This window comes from Bison bison, unplaced genomic scaffold (assembly GCF_000754665.1).
Source record: "Bison bison bison isolate TAMUID 2011002044 unplaced genomic scaffold, Bison_UMD1.0 scf7180017864118, whole genome shotgun sequence".
Taxonomy (NCBI): domain Eukaryota; kingdom Metazoa; phylum Chordata; class Mammalia; order Artiodactyla; family Bovidae; genus Bison; species Bison bison.
Window position 1 is genome coordinate 2,497,656 of NW_011494690.1, and position 21,530 is coordinate 2,519,185.

General features: G+C 34.7%; 1 protein-coding gene across 2 annotated transcripts in view; it reads left to right on the forward strand.

Annotated features, from left to right (window-relative positions):
• Positions 1-21,530, forward strand: part of TRPM7 (transient receptor potential cation channel, subfamily M, member 7) — a 113,823-nt gene that overhangs the window by 63,158 nt on the left and 29,135 nt on the right. For both annotated transcript variants that reach the window (XR_825219.1, XM_010839499.1), the window contains exons 20-27: positions 4,269-4,397; positions 6,001-6,279; positions 10,587-10,761; positions 14,225-14,351; positions 15,420-15,604; positions 16,490-16,622; positions 17,324-18,039; positions 20,030-20,097. Coding sequence is in view for 1 of the 2 variants with exons in the window: in XM_010839499.1 (XP_010837801.1) it covers positions 4,269-4,397; positions 6,001-6,279; positions 10,587-10,761; positions 14,225-14,351; positions 15,420-15,604; positions 16,490-16,622; positions 17,324-18,039; positions 20,030-20,097 (1,812 nt within the window). In the remaining variant the exon portion in view is untranslated. The remainder of the gene's footprint in view (positions 1-4,268; positions 4,398-6,000; positions 6,280-10,586; positions 10,762-14,224; positions 14,352-15,419; positions 15,605-16,489; positions 16,623-17,323; positions 18,040-20,029; positions 20,098-21,530) is intronic.

Below are 21,530 nucleotides of genomic sequence, written 5' to 3' on the forward strand. Positions count from 1 at the left end.
TCATCTCACACACTAGTAAAGTAATGCTCAAAATTCTCCAAGCCAGGCTTCAGCAGTACGTGAACTGTGAACTTCCTGATGTTCAAGCTGGTTTTACAAAAGGCAGAGGAACCAGAGATCAAATTGCCAACATCCGCTGGATCATGGAAAAAGCAAGAGTTCCAGAAAAACATCTGTTTCTGCTTTATTAACTATGCCAAAGCCTTTGACTGTGTAGATCACAATAAACTGTGGAAAATTCTGAAAGAGATGGGAATACCAGACCACCTGACCTGCCTCTTGAGAAGCCTACATGCAGGTCAGGAAGCAACAGTTAGAACTGGACATGGAACAACAGACTGGTTCCAAATAGGAAAAGGAGTACGTCGAGGCTGTATATTGTCACCCTGCTTTTTTAACTTATATACAGAGTAGTACATCATGAGAAACACTGGACTGGACGAAAGACAAGCTGGAATCAAGATTGCCGGGAGAAATATCAATAATGTCAGATATGCAGATGACACCACCCTTATGGCAGAAAGTGAAGAGGAACTAAAAAGCCTCTTGATGAAAGTGAAAGAGGAGAGTGAAAAAGTTGGCTTAAAGCTCAGCATTCAGAAAACTAAGATCATGGCATCCGGTCCCATCACTTCATGGGAAATAGATGGGGAAACAGTGGAAACAGCGTCAGACTTTATTTTTCTAGGCTCCAAAATCACTGCAGATGGTGACTGCAGCCATGAAATTAAAAGACACTTACTCCTTGGAAGCAAAGTTAGATAGCATATTCCCAACCTAGATAGTATATTCAAAAACAGAGACATTACTTTGCCAACAAAGGTCCGTCTAGTCAAGGCTGTGGTTTCTCCAGTGGTCATGTATGGATGTGAGAGTTGGACTGTGAAGAAGGCTGAGCGCTGAAGAATTGATGCTTTTGAACTGCGGTGTTGGAGAAGACTCTTGAGAGTCCCTTGGACTGCAAGGAGAGCCAACCAGTCCATTCTAAAGGAGATCAGCCCTGGGATTTCTTGGGAAGGAATGATGCTAAAGCTGAAACTCCAGTACTTGGCCACCTCATGCGAAGAGTTGACTCATTGGAAAAGACTCAGATGCTGGGAGGGATTGGGGGCAGGAGGAGAAGGGGACGACAGAGGATGAGATGGCTGGATGGCATCACCGACTCGATGGACGTGAGTTTGAGTGAACTCCGGGAGACGGTGATGGACAGGGAGGCCTGGCGTGCTGCGATTCATGGGGTCGCAAAGAGTCGGACACAACTGAGCGACTGAACTGAACTAAAGATATGGATGCTGATCAAAGACTCTGCAACATTCTGTACTTGATAAAGCTGTGCAATATGAATTATCTGATACTGCTTAAGATTTAAGCACTGTGTAGAGGCTTTGCGACATTCTTTACATGTGTATGGTTTCTCCCCAGTGTGAATTATCTGATGTCTGGTAAGTTTTGAGCACCATATAAAGGCTTTACCACATTCTTTACATTTATAAAGTTTTCCTCTAGTGTGAATTTTCCTGTGTCTACTTAGATTTTTTTAAAGACTTTCCCAGATTTATTACACTTGTAATGTTCCTCTGTAGTATGAACGATTGATTAAAACCCTTATCACATTCACTACATTTGTAAGTCTTTTCTCCATATGAATCCTCTTATATGTAGTAATATTGAGCTTTGATAAAAGACATTTTTTTATTTATTACTTTTAGAATGGTTTTCTGAAAATTCAGTGCCCTGATTCATAAGATTTGAGTCTTGGTCAAAGTTATTGTCTGATTTATTGCAAGGATTGCTTGTCATTCCATTATAAATGCTGTTGTAGTTATTGAATAACAGAGCTCTTGCTTAAGATCTTACACAATTTATTGCAGTTTAAATTTACAAGGTGACAGCTTTCATGTTTTCCCAGCAGCATTTTTTTGAAACAGATCTTCCACACCTACATTTTTGGTCATCAGAACCTGGGTGTCATAATAAGACAAAGCTTGGTATGTGGGCTGTTGTCTCTATTCTCTTCACATCCTAGAGATCCTTCTTTTGTGCACAAAAGGTGACCACATGTCTGGCTGACAGTAAGACCCAAGGAGACCAGGTCCCAGTAGTTCTCTAACATCACGTTCCTGTGTAATTCCCAGTGATTTTGATCCAGGCATTGCCACTCCTCTTGAGAGAAATCAGTGGCCATATCCTAAACATCCACAGTCCCTGAGAGGCTGCCATTTCCTCCTCTTCTTCCTGCTGCTGTGTGCTGTGTTCTTGTTGGTATCATGGTGAGGAATCACACCAGCATTTTAGAGCACACCTTCCCAGGTGTGTGCACTTCTCCCTCTCTGGCTCCTGTCACACCCACAAGCCAGGCTGTCAAAGCTGACTTTGAAATGCTGAAAGGGCCAGCCTCTCCGAGTGTCCTTTGTCTCAGGAGAGATTCAGGAGTTTGGGTTTTGGGGGGTGTGAACCAAGCATGGCCCTGCAATAAACCTTACTCTGCTCCAGATTCTCCTGTTTAGGTACTGTTTGGCTGGGAATGTGGCTGCAATGGATACCACTCTACTCAGTTGGGGGCACCCTCTCCAGGACTCCTACCTGCCTTGGGGTGGGGCAGTGCATTCTACTCCCAGCTGTTCCCTCCAAGGAGGGCCCCCCACCACCGAGTCACTGAGGGTGGAGCAGCCCTGCCCCTACCACCCAGAATGGAGCCCAGGTCTCCTTGGGGCCAACAAAATGTTTAAAGGATAGGCTTTAAGGGTACTTTTGATTGAGTCCATACTAATCTTGATACAGAACTTATGATACACAAATATAATTTCCTTGTGCTTTGGGACTTTGTAGATAATATTACAATTTTAGAAGTAAACCTTTTTAAAGTGTTAGTTGATGGTGATACACGTAATCTAGATCATTCATACAGTTTTATTTTTCAGTGGTATAATAGCTTATTTCTTTAACTGTAGTACACGTTTGGTTATCTGTCACATAATTGGTTTTTTCCTTGCCAGTGGAAAGACAGATTTTACTACCAGCTTAAAGAGCATACATGTCAATAGATTAATGGATTCTATCTGAGAAACATGAGATTGGTTACTTTTATCCAGGGGCTGAGTGACTTAAGTTTTTACTCCTCTTACCAAGAAAAATTTTCAGTTGTTTTTAATTTTGTTGTCATGTTTGTTGTGTTTCATTTTCATCGCTGTCAGGCTTTTCTTGAGTTGCCAAAGTAGGCAAATGGTTTTATGCTGAGATGAACATTTGAGAATTTGTTTCTTTGATCATTGCTTTCTCACCCACACACAGGCCCATTAATCTAAGAATAATTCTATACATTTCCTTCTCAGTATGAAGATTTTCTTGCTTGATCTTGTTCTGGTATTAAAATTACAAATCTGGATTATCTAATATAATCCCCAAATTCTTTCTCCACTAATGGAAATAACATAGGTTTCATATGTTTGCATTTGTATGAATGACTAAAAGTGGACAATTCATGGGACTATAGGAATTTCTTTTTTTCTTTCTTATTGCATTGTACTTCCCTTCCCTGCCATAGCTTAAATCAAAGATATGACTTACTTTAAGACTTGTAGATGAGCTACAAGCGATGAGCTACAGTGATGAGCTAAAGTGATGAGCTACAGTTGTTCAGGGGTCAAAGAATTTGGGTTTTTCTCTGAAATGAATTGATTCTTCAGAAGTTATTTTACATTGTTCCTTATTATCTCCTTATAATTTTTCTTGTTAAGAGTCTGAAAGGTGGGATGTTCTTTTACCTAGGAAGAATGTTTTTCATTTTTGTTTCCATTTCTTGGGATTCAGCCTCAGTGACCAGGAGCTAAGAAAATACCAGTTGTCTTTCTTAGGAGTACTACTTGGTTGGAAGAAGGAGGAGCTAGGTAGTATGCATTTCTGAATGATGGTGATGAAATTCTATAGTAAGTTTAAAATGTTATGGTACTTTAGGTATAAGTGAAATTATGTGGACTATACTGAGAACATAAAGCTGGTATTATAAAATTCTTCCTGTGGGAAGTACTAAAAAGTTAACTAAAGTCTAGAATAATACATTTATACCTTGGGGGCCATTTATAAATGACTGGTTGATAAATGGAAAAAGAGTTAACCTCTGAAACTTTTCTAATGGTTAAAGCTGGGAGATACTTCACAGGGACTAGTTTAGTCTCTTTTTGTGTGTATGTTTAGAAATTTTCATAGTAAATTACATTTTATAATCAATTTTATTCATATCTTGTTTTTTTGTTTTGTTTTTTTACTAGTTGGCATACTTAGGATTTCTGATGCTTTATACATTTGTGGTTCTTGTACAAATGGAACGATTACCTTCAGTTCAAGAATGGATTGTTATTGCTTATATTTTTACCTATGCTATTGAGAAAGTCCGTGAGGTATGTCTTTAGTTTTTCCTACCAGTAACTTAGTTTGTAATTAGAGGGTGTTTTGTTTGTTTCAGTTATGTGTATGGGTATGTGTAGGTGTTATTCGTAATTTCAGTAGGTGATGATATTATTAAAGTGTAGAATGTTTGGTTTTGCTATTCTAAAAGTGATGACCAAAGAATAGAGATTAGTGTGTTGTTAACTTTGTCCTAATTACAAAGATAGTGATTGTCTCAAAAAGTAGATTAGATTTTTATTTCCTCAACATTCATATTTATGATCTTTGCCACTCTCAAAGAATTTTAAATATACTAGCTAATCAGTTAGGTAAGTTATAAGTAGTTTCTTATTGTACACTCCTCTAAAGCATCTTGTGGACTTCCCAGGTGGCTTAGTGGTAAAGAATTCTCCTGCCAGTGTGGAGTTGGGAAGATTCCCTGGAGTAGGAAATGGTAGCCTACTCGAGTATTCTTGCCTGGAAAATTCCATGGACAGAGGAGAGTCGTGGGCTACACAGCCCATGGAGTCACAAAGAGTCAGTCTGAGCAACTGAGCAAAGTGTACTATATTGCCCATTGAATTGTCATTTAGATTTAGATCCCTGTGTCTATCAGAGTTTTCAGTGTAAAATTGTAAATTTTCTAATACCCTGACTTCGGGGGAAAAAAAGTTTTAAAAATCTTTTTACAATTTTCTGTTTAAAATGATACCTATATATATGTTGTTTTATAACATACTTATTTAAATACATCAGAATTATTTCATGTCTCTGTGCTTTACATTTAGAGAATACATGAAATTGCAAAAATAGAAGGCATTGTACTTCTCTCCCACTTAAGTATTGTAGGATTTTATCTTATTAAATAACTTACTATGCATTTTAAATTCCTTTGAGTGCCATGGCCACTATATTTATGAAATCTATTGTTTTACTAATATGTTTAAAGAAATTAAGTTGTTAAATGGTAAAAGCAAGTTGCAAAGAATTCCTTTAAATGTATATTCATAAAACAGCTCTGCAAGAATTCATTAGATAATAATAAAAGTGGTTGCCTCTAGTCGGAAGGGGAATCAGTTGACTAGTGGAGAAGAATGGGAGACTTTTCAATATTTATGATTCACTATGATTTTGAAGCTGTAAATGTACTACCATTTCCCACATAAAAAAATTTTTTTTCATTTTATATCAAAGAGAAGAGCTAAGTATAGCATTTTAAACCATTGAGTTGTTTACTTTCTGCAAATAAGGCACTTTTGGAAGATCCTGCTTGAATGTCCTGGTGTTGTTTCAGTGAAAAATAAAACAACTTTTCAAAAGTATCTCACATTCCAAGCCTAGGGATCTTTGTTCTAATCCAGAATTTACAGCGTCTTAATTGGATGATCTTGGTTGAACAGGTTATTTATTTGTGGGTCTTTTTCCCCCCACACACAGAAAATGAGGATAAGAACTGTGTCTCTGATATCTTACTGAATTGTTTTGGTGATCAAATACCAAGACAGTCAAAAATACTTTGAAATATTAAAAGATATATAAAATTTTATTGTGCTGTTATAACTGAATTCTGTTTTAATAGGAAGAAATTGATTATTATTATTTTTTAACCTTTAGATTTTTATGTCTGAAGCTGGAAAAATAAGCCAGAAGATTAAAGTGTGGTTTAGTGATTACTTCAATATCAGTGATACAATTGCCATAATTTCTTTCTTCATTGGATTTGGACTAAGATTTGGAGCAAAATGGAACTTTGAGAATGCATATGATAATCATGTTTTTGTGGCTGGGAGATTAATTTTCTGTCTTTACATAATATTTTGGTATGTGCGTTTGCTAGATTTTCTAGCTGTAAATCAACAGGCAGGACCTTATGTAATGATGATTGGAAAAATGGTAAGTTGGGAGGTGTCTGATAATACTTGTGGGTTTATTGGTATTTTTTTCTTAGAATCATAAAAATGTTGCTAATACAATTTTACTTGAATCAGAGAATAGATAGTTCATGTTTATTTGCCTCATATTCGAAATAAACCATTTCTTAGGATGTTAACTTTTGAAGAAACTGTTTAATAGGATAAGGTTACAAAATCTTACTTGTTTTATCTTGAAATACTTTAATTTTTAAATGCTACTTTTAAATGTTAGGACTGTTTGAAAAAAATAGACATTTGCCAGGTCTAATCTGTGAATTTCTTTTCATCTTTACTGCCACCACACTAATCCAATCTGTCATCATCTGGTAGCAGCAATAGTCTAGTAATCTGTTTATTCATAAGCAGTCTGGCCTGTCTTCAATCTATATAATAGCTAGAGTAATATTTCAAAATGCCAATCTGAACATGTTACTTCTCATTCTTAAAAAAATGTTTTTTTTGATGGTTTTCCATTACTCGTAGAATCAGTGTACTTAATGAAACACATAAGCTCTGCCCAGTTTGACTGTTGGTTTCCTTCCTTTCTTCCTATCTCTGTCCCCTCCTTCCCTCCCTTTAAATTTTGAAATAATTACAGATTTACATGCAGTTGTAAGAAATAAGAGCAATTGTGTGTACTCTTTAGTTTCCACCAGTAGTAACATCTCCTTGCTTTCTTTCTGAACCTTACTTACCCTTAACCGTTTTTGACCTCTTTCCTGTGCTCTAGTCACACGTGCCTTTGTCATTTTTCTTTAACAGAGCCCCTACCAGAGAACCAAGAATAGCTCTTTTTTTTTTTTTTCCCTGTGTAAAATGGTCATACTCATCTACACTCATATCCTTAGGATTTTTGAGTAATTAGTTTTATTCTTCAGATCTTGACTCTTAACATGATTTTTTTTCAGAGAGAATTTTTTGTCTTTTTCAACTGGATGAAGTTTATTATCTGTATAATTTTATGGCACCCATGTTCTTCCTTTTAGAATATTTATCTGTGTCTAACTTTATTTTAAACTACATTTTTATTGGGTTATTTACATTCTCCTCTAGACTTTAAATTCATTGGAGTAGGAACTTTGGTGTTGATCTATAGTGCTTATCACAGTCCCTGTCACATAGAATCTCCTTACTAAATATTTGTTGTTTGGATGGATAAAGCCATTTCAAGTAGTAAAAAAACAATGTAAAAATAGTGAACATTAATTGTACTTTAAAAGGTTGGTTCTTAAGATTTTTTTCTCTGATTTTTATATCCTTAACAGATTATGCATTTAAAAAACAGTAAAAATTCAACAAGTAGTTTTTAGTGTTCATTATATTCTCACTGCTATGCAAGACAGTGCAAAGGTATTAGGGATATTGTCCCTGAACTTTGTGAAATCACATTTTTCTTTTTTGACTTTATGAGTCCTGTCGTTATTTTTAACAGTTACATAATCTAGCTTGAGGGGCCTGTCCTACATAAGGGATTTTAGGAAATGTGAGATATTAGTAAACTATGAATGTGGTTGATTGATTAAGTTAATGAGTAGGGGATATAGGGATTCATGGAAAGAGAAAAGTCTATAGAGGTTTTTCTTATAAAGCAATGAAATGTGAGCTAATCTTCGAAAGCTTGAGATAGATGGGAATAAAAAGGAGCAGCCTGTCTGGAACTTCTTTTATGATAAGGTACAGTTTGTTAGCACATTGGATAGAAGAGAGGGCATAGCTTCGAGTATATAGAACATTGAAAAGTAGGACTTTAGAGAAGAAAAATACAGGGAAACCATTGAAGAATTTTCCCCCTAAATTTTGATTTTTCTTTACCATAAAAGAAGTACGGTGACACTTTTCTGTCTTTCCTTATCATTTTGAAGTTACTTTTCAGTGTGTGGATTTGAAAGCAGGTAAGTCAGGTTGTTATGATGATTTTTAACCAGAGGGTCAGTCTGAAAAAGTCTTGCAAGGATTATGTGCAACTCCAACTCACCGCACTAATCTTGTCCCTTTAAACAAATACCGTCATGGTTTATATCTTTAGATAACTCTTTCTTCCTCTCTTTACTGATCCAGACTATTTTTAAAGTTTATAACCAGAACGTCTAATCTTTTCCTGATATAATATGCCCACTATTTTGCTCTTTCTCATAGGCTTAACCAACTGGCAGATTATGTTTTTTAAATACAGATGTCAGATTTAATGTGCAATCTTTATGCATTGAACTGAAAAAATCTAAAATGTATTGGGCCTACTCCTGCCATAAATAGCTTTCAGATTTTAGGGTATAAACTTTGTTATGCTTCTGTTGCTTTTGTGAAAGTAACTTCTTTCCTTGTTCTAAAATTACTATTCAAAATTTTAGCAAGAGCAGACAGACTACCCTCCAGAGATATTCAGTGTTAACAATTTGAAGTAAACCTTTTCATTCTTCAGGAGATATATAGGGAAAAAAAGACGTGTATATGAATACATGTGTTTATTTGTGTTAAATTTCACAAATGGGCTTATATATTATGCTTTTTCTCAATTCTTTTAAAATATCTACCCCTTTATAAAAATCTGTTCCTAGAATTTTTGAAACCTTTTTCCTTAATCTTGGAAGATTGGTTTTCTATATTAAATTTATCTTCTAAGTAACCCACAGGATTACCTGCATTGCTTTAAATTATGAAAACAGAATTTTTACAGTTTTTGAATATAAAGTTTTATTATTATATTTGCTTTTTCACACTATACTTTTTCCCTCTAGGAGAGTGTATCCAGCTCTCCCCAGTTAAAAATTACTAGTTTACTATTTGTTACATTAAAGGAGTACTTACTATTCATCATTTTGCATTATTTCATGAAGTAGTGGTATTTCCAGGAAAAGCAGGGGAATTAAGATTGTCAAATAGGCTTTACATGAACAGGTATGAAGTTCTGAGACCTCTGAATCATCAGCCAATACACCTTGTATAATTTTAGGATATTTCAGGTTTGGGTTTTGATCTGGGCATTTTCTTTAATTACAGATATATATTTGGGTTTCAAATTATAGCAACTGCCATGAATAATGTTTTGATGAATTATTTGCCTTTTAAAATCTTTTATCCCAAGATTTTGTTTATTGAATGCATACATTCTCTTAGTAGTGCTCTTAAGTGGTCAACTAAGATATTATTTAACTATTTTATAAGTAAAAAAACTGCATCTTGGGAGAGTGTATTAGGATTCTTTGATTGCAAGTTACAGAGACCCTGACTTAATTTTAAAAGGAAATTTATTAGCAGATCTAACAATTTTAAAGCTAAAGGATCAAGACAAAATGATTATATTTAAGTAAATGTTTTATAATTTCTCCATCTATTCTAGATTTACTGTCCTCTTTACTTTTCACAGTCTCACCTTCCATTTCTACTTTCACTGTATACTTGTTCAAAACATATATGAAAATGTTATAATAACTTACTTTAGGTTGATTTATTACTGCAATTATTTTTAGTTCATAGTAGATTAAAATACAGATTTATTATACATGTAGTCTCTTGAATGGGATTTTCCCCTTATTTTCTGTGGATGAATACTACTACATATTGCTAGAGTGAGACTACATTCACTTTTTTATATGTAATTGCTGAATACATGTATATATAATAAGTGGATAGGAATTAAAGTTTTCTTATTACATTTCACTTAATTATTTGAATTCCTGAGTAATGATGTCAAAATTCACATTGTGATTTAGCAGTAAAAATTGTTTTTTAATGATTTATTGTGTGATAGCTCAGTTAGGCTCTTTTTAATTTTGTTGAAATTAAATAGTTGCAAACCATCTGACTTGCAAAAGGGTTTGTTAACCAGATATGGGGATCAGTTCTTTTTTAGACACACATACTGATAATTCAGTTTGTTGTTGTATTTACCTCTTAGAAGGTTTCACAGCCCAGGAGACAAAGCACCATGATAGAGTTCAGGATGGAAGAACATTCACGGAAATTGATTCCTTGCATCTGCCCCTTATGTCTATACTTCTTTAAAAGGCTTCATGGACATGAGATAGGCAGACTCCGGTTTGAGCCTGTGTTATGGTTCAGCATATAGAAGATGCCTATGAGTTGCCTGATGTCACAGATCAGTTTTTATATAATTTCCTTTATGTTCAGGCTTATATAGTGATGAGATTTCCTGAATGTTACTGCTAGGAATAAAAAGAAACTCAAAGATTCAAACTATCTATTGGAATGTTAGAAACTTTTTTAAGATGAAGAATTATCTGTGTGTATAAATCCCCATGTATTTTAACAGTGTTCATTTTTTAACAGGTGGCCAATATGTTCTACATTGTAGTGATTATGGCTCTTGTATTACTTAGTTTTGGTGTTCCCAGAAAGGCAATACTTTATCCTCGTGAAGCACCATCTTGGACTCTTGCTAAAGATATAGTTTTTCATCCATACTGGATGATTTTTGGTGAAGTTTATGCCTATGAAATTGATGGTAAGGATTTAATGTGTATGAATTTATCTTATGTTAAAGTCAGAATTGCATTTTAATAATACTGTGTATTTTCAAAAATTAAGGTGTCACAACCTTAGCCTTCCCACAATATATTAATCTCAGAAGAAACATAAACATTAATTGAAAAAAGTATTTCAGATTTTTTTTTTTTAGTTGCAAATAATGGAATTTAGCCAAAACTGGCTTACACAGTAAGGACATATATTAATTCACATAACAGAAAGTGCTAGAGTGTCTTTGTGATGGGTTACCTGATAGCTAAGGACACCTGTTCTTTTTCATCCCAGTGCTCTGTAATCAGTGTCTGATTCAAAAAGGGTTTCCTTTACAATTTTAAGACTCTCTAATTAGTGGCGGGAGGAAAGAGACACTGTTTTCCATAGTTCTCTCCAGAGGAAAATGTCTCATATCCAAGATGCTCCCTATTGAACCTGTATTTTTATCTCATTAGCTCAAATTGGCTTCAGGTTACCTATGTCTAAACAAGGCAAGCATGATGGAATTGATTAGTTGATTGTATCAATCAGTATATACTATTGAATTTTAAAATTCACCTTTCAATACATTCTCTGCATAAGGTTATTCTATTCTTTTAAAGAGGCAAGTGGGCCTTAGGAAGCATTACTATGAACAAAGCTAGTGAAGGTGATGAAATTCCAGCTGAGCTATTTCAAATCTAAAAGATGATGCTCTTAAAGTGCTGCACTCAATATGCCAGCAAATTTGGAAAACTCAGCAGTGGCCACAAGACTGGAAAAGATCAGTTTTCATTCCAGTCCCAAAGATGGGCAAGGCCAAAGAAAGTTCAAAATACCACACAGTTGCACTTATGTCATGCTTGCAAGGTAATGCTCAAATCCTTCAAGCTCGGCTTCAACAGTATGTGAACCAAGAACTTGCAGATGTACAAGCTGCATTTAGAAAAGGCAGAGGAACTAGAAATCAAATTGCCAACATCTGTTGGGTCATAGAAAAAGCAACAGAATTCCAGAAAAACATCTTGTTTTATTGACCATGCTAAAGTCTTTGACTCTGTGGATCACAACAAAATGAAAAATTCTTAAAGAGATGGGAATACCAGACCACTTTACCTGCCTCCTGAGAAGTCTGTATGCAGGTCAAGAAGCAACAGTTAGAACTGGACATGGAGCAATGGACTGGTTCAAGATTGGGAAAGGAATACATCAAGGCTGTATATTGTCACCCAGCTTATTTAACTTATATGCAGAGTACATCATGCGAAATGCTGGGCTGGATGAAGCAAAAGCTGTAATCAAGATTGCTGGGAGAAATATCAATAACCTCTGATATGCAGATGACACCACCCTAATGACAGAAAGCTAAAAGGAACTAAAGAACCTCTTGATGAGGGTGAAAGAGAAGAATGAAAAAGCTGGCTTAATACTCAACACTCAAAAAACTAAGATCAGGGTATCTGGTCCCATCACTTCATGGCAAATACATGGAGAAACAGTGGAAACAGTGACAGACTTTATTTTCTTGGGCTCCAAAATCTCTGCAGACAGTGACTGCAGCCATGAAATTAAAACATGCTTGCTTCTTGAAGGAAAAGCTATAATGAACCTAGACAGCGAATTGAAAAGCAGAAACATCACTTTGCAGAGAAAGGTTAAAGGTCTGTGTAGTTAAAGCTCTCGTTTTTCCAGTACTGATGTACAGGTATGAGAGTTGGACCCTAAGGAAGGCTGAGCGCTGAAGAATTGATGCTTTCAAATTGTGGTGTTGGGGAAGACTCTTGAGAGTCCCTTGGTCAGCAAGGAGATCGAACCAGTCAATTCTAAAGGAAATCAACCCTGAATATTCATTGAAAGGAGTGCTGCTGAAGCTGACACTCCAATACTTTGGCCACCTGATGTGAAAAGCTGACTCATTGTAAAAGACCCTGATACTGGGAAAGTTTAAGGGCAGGAGGAAAAGAGGGTTACAGGATGAGATGGTTGGATGGCATCACTGACTCAGTGGGCTTGAGTTTGAGCAACTCCAGGAGGTAGTGAAGGTCAGGGAAGCCTGGCATGCTGCAGTCCCTGGTTTTGCAAAGAGTCAGACACAACTGAGCAGCTGAATGAGAAGACAACTTGAGAACATAGATGATAATGCAAACTTTCAGGGATGTTCTTCTGACCTCCACATTGAGTTACAGAATCTTATTTTTGTTAGTTTGCTTGTGTTCTGTCTTGCTCTTTCTCTTCCGTCTTACTTTACTCCTCCCTCTCCCTATTCCTGTGTTGCTCTTTACCCACCTATTTATAGGTGATTGGAACAGGGGATGGTAACATAGTGGTCACCAGTTGTTACCAGATGTTGATTAAAACAGATTTTACCAGCCTGGTAAAATTTTGTGTTTAATGGTTTCCTTTTTGGTTTCTTTTCCAGGTTTTTATTGTCTGTTCTTTTTCTGATGTGGTTCTAGTTTAGTTATAAAGCATTAGATAAAGTTTTTTAGTCTCCTGCATTCTCTTTCTTGGGTATTTGCTTCATCAAACTAATCCAAATAGAATAGAAATAGTTTGGAAATTTTTTTTAAGAGTGAAAGGACTATATGCATCAGTTTGCCCATAAAACCATTTATTTGAAAGGAATGATACAGCCATGATGAGAATTTCAGTGGTGTATATTTTTAAAATGCATACAAGCACTTCCCTGGCAGTCCAGTTAAGACAGCCCTTCCACTGCAGAAGGGATAGGTTCGATCCTTGGTCAGGAAGCTAAGATCCTGCATGCTGCAAGATGAGGCCAAATTAAGTAAAATGCTTAGACAGTACCAGGTGCTAAGTGTATTATAAATATTTGTATAAAACTTGTCACTAATTGATGATTATTTAATTTTAATCCTTGCCATACTTGAATTTATTTTATCTTATTCCTCATAACTCTCTGGTGGGTATTAAAGCTCTTCCCTTCCTTAATCCAGGTATGTTATAGCTTCAGAAACATTCCAGGTGGAGGCAATAAAAAGCAAGGAATTAAAATCTAATCATTGTGTATTTGGGAGACCCTTTAACCATTCCTTCAACCCTGTTTTGTGGCATTATAAACTAAACTCAGTAGTCTGCATGTTTGTAAATATACCATGAGTTTATCATACTCTTTTATGGTTCAGTTATTTTTCTTATAGAATGTGTGGCTGAATCTCAGAATTTTATTCTCCTTAATGTTCCTCTGGCTAAACCCTACCTTGAAGGGTAGACATAATATGGAAATACACTTCCTTGTGTGGAATAGAGTGGTAAAATTGTACCTGCGTCCCTCACAAAATTCTTCTGTGTTTATATGGCTGCCTGCCCAGAAACTTTTGCTAGAATCTGTGAAACAGATTTATACTTAATCAAAACTTCCTTCAAACAAATATAATCTAATACTGACTAGAAGCAGTTAACTGCTAAATTACTGTGTTTTAATTCTTTTTTCTTTGTCTCTAAAGTTTGTGCAAATGATTCCAGTATCTCTCATATCTGTGGCCCTGGGACATGGTTGACTCCATTTCTTCAAGCAGTCTACCTCTTTGTACAGTATATCATTATGGTCAATCTTCTCATTGCATTTTTCAAGTAAGAATTTTACTCAGCTGCTTATTGTAATGAGATCATTTAATATACAGTTTTCTTTTTGAAGGAACTATACAAAATTTTAAATATGATTATATTGAGGCTTAAGCTACTAAGAATTATTTCTGACAAATATAAATAAAGCATGCTTTTTCAAAATCACATCAGCTCTAAGTTTGAGACTCTACCTTTCAGCATTCCATTCTTTTATAAATTTAATATTTATTTGGGATTTATTACTCAATGGTCAGAGAACACATGTACAGTATACAAAACAGAAAGGCAAATAGAAAATTCGTAAGTAATCCCATTCTTAATATTTTGATGTACATCTTTATCTTTTATGAACATATATGAACCATCTTTTTCCTTCAAAAACAATGTTCTTATAGTTTTGTGTACTGTTTTTAAGTAAGCAGAACATGAATTTTTCCTACATTAATAAATACTCCTCTCCAGTTTTTTAATGGCTGGCTAGTATTCCATGATACAGATCATGAGTTTTAAGCTAGTATGTTTTATTGCTGCATTTGATTATTTATAATTTTTTCTTCCCCAAGACCACATTGTGGTTAAATTTTTGATCAGTCCTTATGTATTTTCTTAGAGTGTTTTCCTGAAAGTAGAACTATTCAGTATATTTATATTTTGGGCTTCTTGCACGTAAGTCAAAATCTGCCTGTTTCCCCAAATCTGTGCTAATAGGAGGTGTTATCTTTTTGATGGTTGCTTATTTTTTATAGCACATAAGAGTCTTATTTTTATTTGCAGTTAGTGTGTTACTTCAGATTGAATATTTTCTTTTGTTTTTGTCATTTATATACCATTTTAAAAGCTTAAAATCATATTTTCTGCCTATTTTATGTTGGTTTGTAATTAAGACCCTCAACAATATCAATATGTTTATGTTTTTGCTGCGTATGTTTTTTCCAGTTTCTCATTTGCCTTTTAGTCTTTTTTATATTGGGATACTTCTTTGAATCCTTGTTTAGAACATAATTACAGTCAAATTTTAGTACTTCAAACTTTAAAATGTGCTTACCTAAGTTTGTTTATTCTTTGTTATTTAAGCAATGTGTATTTGCAAGTGAAGGCAATTTCCAATATTGTATGGAAGTACCAACGTTATCATTTCATTATGGCTTATCATGAGAAACCAGTTCTGCCTCCACCACTTATCATTCTCAGCCATATAGTTTCTCTTTTTTGCTGCATATGTAAAAGAAGAAAAAAAGATAAGACTTCGGATGGACCAAGTAAGTAAAGTATATTAAGGCAAATGTTTTTATCACATGCCAGTATTATACTGAAAGATAAATATTAATTTTAATCAGAAGACTTAATTGGTTAATGTTATTGTAAAGGCTTTTGGATTTGCCTAAGCATAAAGTATTTTTAAGTGCAATATGGTTATCTTTAAAAGTAAATTTAGTATTAAACTTGCTTTTTGATATGGCATCTCAATTTAGTTTTCTTAAAATGCTAATATAAACCATAACACTTGCTGTTTTACAAACCATTTTGACTGCTACATAAAGAATAACACTTTTAGTATATTTTGTAGACTACATGATACGAAGTCAAACTCTGCCTAAAATTTTACAGTGACTTTTTGTTCTACCAATTCAGTGTTTAAATTCTTCTACCTGAGGGAGAGGTGAGGGAGAGGTGAGAGAGACAGATGAGAAAGGGTGTTTCACAGGAAAAGGAAATTAGAAAAGGGGGAAATATCATTTTCTGCTGACATCACACTGTGAGTGAAGAAAGAAGTAGAAATGACTCATGTATGGCTTCAGAAACAGTAAGTTTTTTAATAAGAAAACATTTGCAGATGATTTACATGATCTTATGAGCTCTTATGGACTTCCCTGGTGGCTCAGACAGTAAAGCGTCTGTCTACAATGCAGGAGACCTGGTTTCAATCCCTGGGTTGGGAAGATCCCCTGGAGAAGGAAATGGCAATCCACTCCAGTACTATTGCCTGGAAAATCCCATGGAGAGAGGAGTCTGGTAGGCTACAGTCCATGGGGTCACAAAGAGTTGGACACAACTGAGCGACTTCACTTTCACTTTCATGAACTCTTTAGCTAAAGTTTATCTTGATGTCTTTATGTTTTTTTTTTTTCCTTTTCCCTCCATAGAACTTTTTTTAACGGAAGAAGATCAAAAGAAACTTCATGATTTTGAAGAGCAGTGTGTTGAGATGTATTTTAATGAAAAAGATGACAAATTTCATTCTGGGAGTGAAGAGAGAATTCGTGTCACTTTTGAAAGGTTCAGAAACTCTTTAATTATAACTGATTTTATGTCAGAGTGGGTTCTGTTAGTTATGTCTCTCTTACATGGTCATTTTGCAATTTGTGTTTGTCAAACAAGTAAGTTTAGTAATGGTTTTACATTATATATTGGGAGACAGATCAGTTGTTTACTTCATGTAGGTCAGTCAGTCTCTTAATGTTTTTGGACCCTTGTTACAGGGGGCAGAAAAGAGTTAATATTCTTTACTAGTTGGTGGAGAAAAATTACTGTTTAATTATTTTAAATAATTATGTCTTAATTATTATATCTTTAATTATTTAAAACGTGTTTCTTTCCATTAGCTTTGCTACATTCTAAAAGTATATGGTGTTTGTGTAGTTACAGTAGTGGTAATAATAGTTCTATATTATATGTAGAATATAGAATATGTATATTCAATATATGTAGCTGAATACTCTTGTGTTACTCTAATGTGGGAATAAATAGCCTGTGGCACAAAAGCGTGTTTTGAAATCTTGTATTTTTATTGCAATAGGATTTTTCTTAAACATAAGGTATGCCTTGTTATAAATGAATAATTGTACAAGATTTTATATTTTACCTTGTTTGAGTGCATGTAAAATTTCTTTTTACCAACATCATTTATTAAGATTACAGAAATAATTTCTAAACTAATAATTTTTAACATTTGTAAAATGCCTGTGTTTCCGTTACAGAGTGGAACAGATGTGCATTCAGGTTAAAGAAGTTGGAGATCGTGTCAACTATATTAAAAGATCGTTACAGTCATTAGATTCTCAAATTGGCCATTTGCAAGATCTTTCAGCCCTGACTGTAGATACATTAAAAACACTCACTGCCCAGAAAGCTTCAGAAGCTAGCAAAGTTCACAATGAAATCACACGCGAATTGAGCATTTCCAAACACTTAGCTCAAAATCTTATTGATGATGGTCCTGTAAGACCTTCTGTATGGAAAAAGCACAGTGTTGTAAATACACTTAGTTCCTCTCTTCCTCAAGGTGGTCTTGAAAGTAATAATCCTTTTCTTTGTAATATTTTTATGAAAGATGAAAAAGATTCCCAGTGTAACATATTTGGTCAGGATTTACCTGTAATACCCCAGAAAAAAGAATTCAATTTTCCAGAGGCTGGTTCCTCTTCCAGTGCCTTATTCCCAAGTGCTGTCTCTCCTCCAGAACTGCGACAGAGAATACATGGAGTAGAAACCTTAAAAATGTTTAGTAAAAATCAAAAACCAGGCAATTCATCTAACAGTATACCACATCTATCATCCCCACCAACCAAATTTTTTGTTAGTACACCATCTCAGCCAAGTTGTAAAGGCCACTTGGAAACTGTAACCAAAGATCAAGAAACTGTTTGTTCCAAAGCTGCAGAGGGAGATAACATAGAATTTGGAGCATTTGTAGGTAAGTTTGGAAAAACTGATATTTGTCATCAACAGTATTTTTATAAAATTACGATTATCACCATAGAAATAAAAGTAAATTGCTGATTAATAAAATTATGTAATTGTGTGAAAAGTGCACTATCTTTTCATAGAGTATAGTCCTGAAGTTTTTAAAGGAATCAGAAGTAGGGGAAATAGGTTGAATTGGGCTGTAATAGTTATATTAGCACATAACCTCTTTGGTGCAACTTACTATGATAGTGATTGTGTGGAAAACTTATTTGTACTCTGTCTTTTCTTTTCAACGTAGGATAGTCTCTTAATAATCAACTTTCATTGAAAGAACTTGAGTGATGTGTAAGTAAGTTTCAAATACTGAGGGAAAGAGGAGGCTAAAAGTAACTGGCAAAGAACAGTGTTTTATAAATAGGATGACCATATAGTTTTTCATTCAAACTAGTACACCTTTGAGAATGAAAGGTTATATTACTTATATTTACATTAGGACTATAGGGAAAGCTAAGATTCTGCTTGAAAAATGAGTATTTATGGCCAATCCATTTATGTACCCAGAGGAGAGCATTTCAGAAAGGAATGATTCAGTCTTATACCTCACCTCAAATAAAATGAGGACTGAAAATATGTATCTTTTGGCAATGATAACATATCAATGACCTTGGTGAAAACTGTTCTGGTGAAGGAAGTGATGTAGGGAGAAGCCAGATTATAGTGAAATATAGTGTGAATGGGAGGAGAGAAAGTAAAGTACCAGTGGAAAGGGGGCTGCTCAAAAACTTGGCAGTTAAGGCAAGAAGAAAGAAATAAGTAATATTTTGATTTGTATATTTAAGGCTTTATTTGTTTTGTTTTTGATAATAGTTTGTTATTTAAATGTTGACATTATGCCACATGAAAGGAAAAGATGAAGAGAGGATGCTTTACAGAGCTAACCAGATCCCAGATATGTGTAGAATAACATATCTAACAGCCTTCCTCTTAGATTATTAAAGATAAAAGTATTTAAGAAAGAATTCTTAGAAAACAACTGGAGTTGTTTGTGGACATAACCAGAGTGTTCCAAGGATTGAAGGAGGCCCTCTGTCTCTTTGGGTTTGAATTTTTCCATGAGGTGGCTTCTTAGCCTTGTTTTTAACACCGTATGTAGCTTCCCAGCCTAGGAATTTACCTAGTCATGGAACATGTATAGAGATTGTTCAGAGACTATGTTACATCTATGTGAAGTCTCCACATTAGGGCCAACCCCATGATTTATCTAGGTACTGAGCATGCTGGTCTTTATTGCTAGACTGTGGTTTATAGAGACGATTTTTCCTACATTAAATATATCCCATTTCATTTTTAAAAAACACATTTTAGTCTATCTGTTAATATATTGCCACTGGGATGGATACAGATATCCTTACGTTTGATGTCTGTATATGTAATATGCATGTGTCATATGTATAATAAACATCTTAATATATAATGCTTTTTTATTGATAATAAAAGCTTCCCTGATGACTTAGACGGTAAATCTGCCTGCAGTGTGGGAGACCCGTGTTTGATCCCTGGGTCAGGAAGATCCCCTGGAGGAGGGAATGCAACCCACTTCAATGTTCTTGCCTGAAAATTGTGTGGACAGAGGAGCCTGGCAGACTATAGTCGCAGAGTCAGACACGACTGAGCGACTGACACACACACACACACACACACACACACTCTGATAATATAATGATTGTTCCCCTCTTCTTTTAAATTTTAAGCAGTTCACTTCATATCACTTGTAGGACTCTTAGGATCCTGTTACTATAAACTGAACAGCTCATGTTCTCCAACTTTTAACAAGTATTTTCACTATCAGGAAAGCTACAGAAAACGGCAGAGCCATCAAAACTACTTACAACACAACGTAAATCATGTGTTTGAATAGACTAGGCAATCAGATTATTTTGATAGATCAAAATAAACAAGTACTTTTTGTTGTAATATTTCTCCCTCCTCTTTTTAAGGACACAGAGATAGCATGGATTTACAGAGGTTTAAAGAAACATCAAACAAGATAAAAGAAATGTTATCTGTAAGTAAATCCTTACAGCAGTGCAATTTATTTGGTTGTTTTGGGGTTTAGTTCAAAATAGAATTAAACATGTTTTTCAGTAAAAACCGTTTTAGCAGAGACCATCCGTCATCATGATGATCTGAAATATGTTAAGCTCAGCAGACATATTTCTTTTCCTCCTGTATTTCCTGCCCTGTTAATAATGTCAGCATTCTAGTTTACGAGGGCAAACTTGCACTCTTACTCCTCCCTTCCAATCAACAGCCAGGTCTAACTGGTTTTGCTTCCTAAATGTTTTTTTAGTACTTCTGCTTCTCTTCGATTGTTAGTAGTAGTTACCCTGACTTAGGCTGTTATTCTCTAACTTGTACTTCATTGAGCTCTTAATATATCTTTAACAAGGTGTTACAGCAACAGTTGAAAGAATTTATCATTACACTCTGATGGCATCATTTTGCTGTTAAGAAGTACTTGTTATATATGGGAAATCATTTAGGATAAATGGACATTTCCTAGTGGGAAACGGTAAATGTTAGGGTTTCCCCACAGATTGCACCTTTTAACAGTGACCCTATTAAATGAGCTTAAAGCCAAAATATACTGAAAAATTTTAAGTGTGCAGATAGCTTCCTGCTAAAAACAAAAAGAAATAAGTTTCTCTGAGTGGCAAGAAAAGTGGTGGCTATGTTTTCAATTTAACAATTTTGAGTAACCTACTTAGAGAAAAAGAACTATGCTAATAGAATAATGAGTTCTAGCTCATGTTGGTCAGAGACTTTGAGTTCTTAAACATTTGTGGGTTACATCCCTTTGAAAATCTAATAAAAACTTTAGATCCACTCCAGGAAAAAATGCACATATGTTTCTGCTTTTAAGGTGTAGAGTTTACAGATACCTGAAGTTCACTCTTCAGTCCCATACTGGAATTTCTGTCAAACATGATTCTATAAAATTGATGTGTCACTGCATCAAAGAGTATATCAAGGAAAGTATTTAAGCAAAACAGAAACAAAAAATAACTAGAACTGGTTCCAAAAGAAGCAACTAAAATCAGAAAGGAAATTAGAGTTGCTTTGTGACAAAAGGAAGATTAACACTTTTTGTTCGCTAAGTAAATCAGCTGTAATGTGAAGAATGTGAAGCATCAAAGGTAGAAAAGTTTAATTTTCTTGAGATATGTTAAATTTGTTAATGAAAGTAATAGTTTATTTTGGTAGTAATATTTTAAAACCCATTGTTTCTGAGGGGTGGTAGAGGTTTAGAAATATTTTAAAGTCATAATAGTGTGACCTGTTTATAGTTAAACAAAATGAATTTATCAGCTTATCCTCATTAGTTTAATGAAATTCATTAGTTCATCTGGAAAAATGAATAGGTAAAAAGAAAATGAGGGGGAATTAGTTGTTAGATACTAAAATATCTATACAGGTGGTACAGTTGAAACATGAATA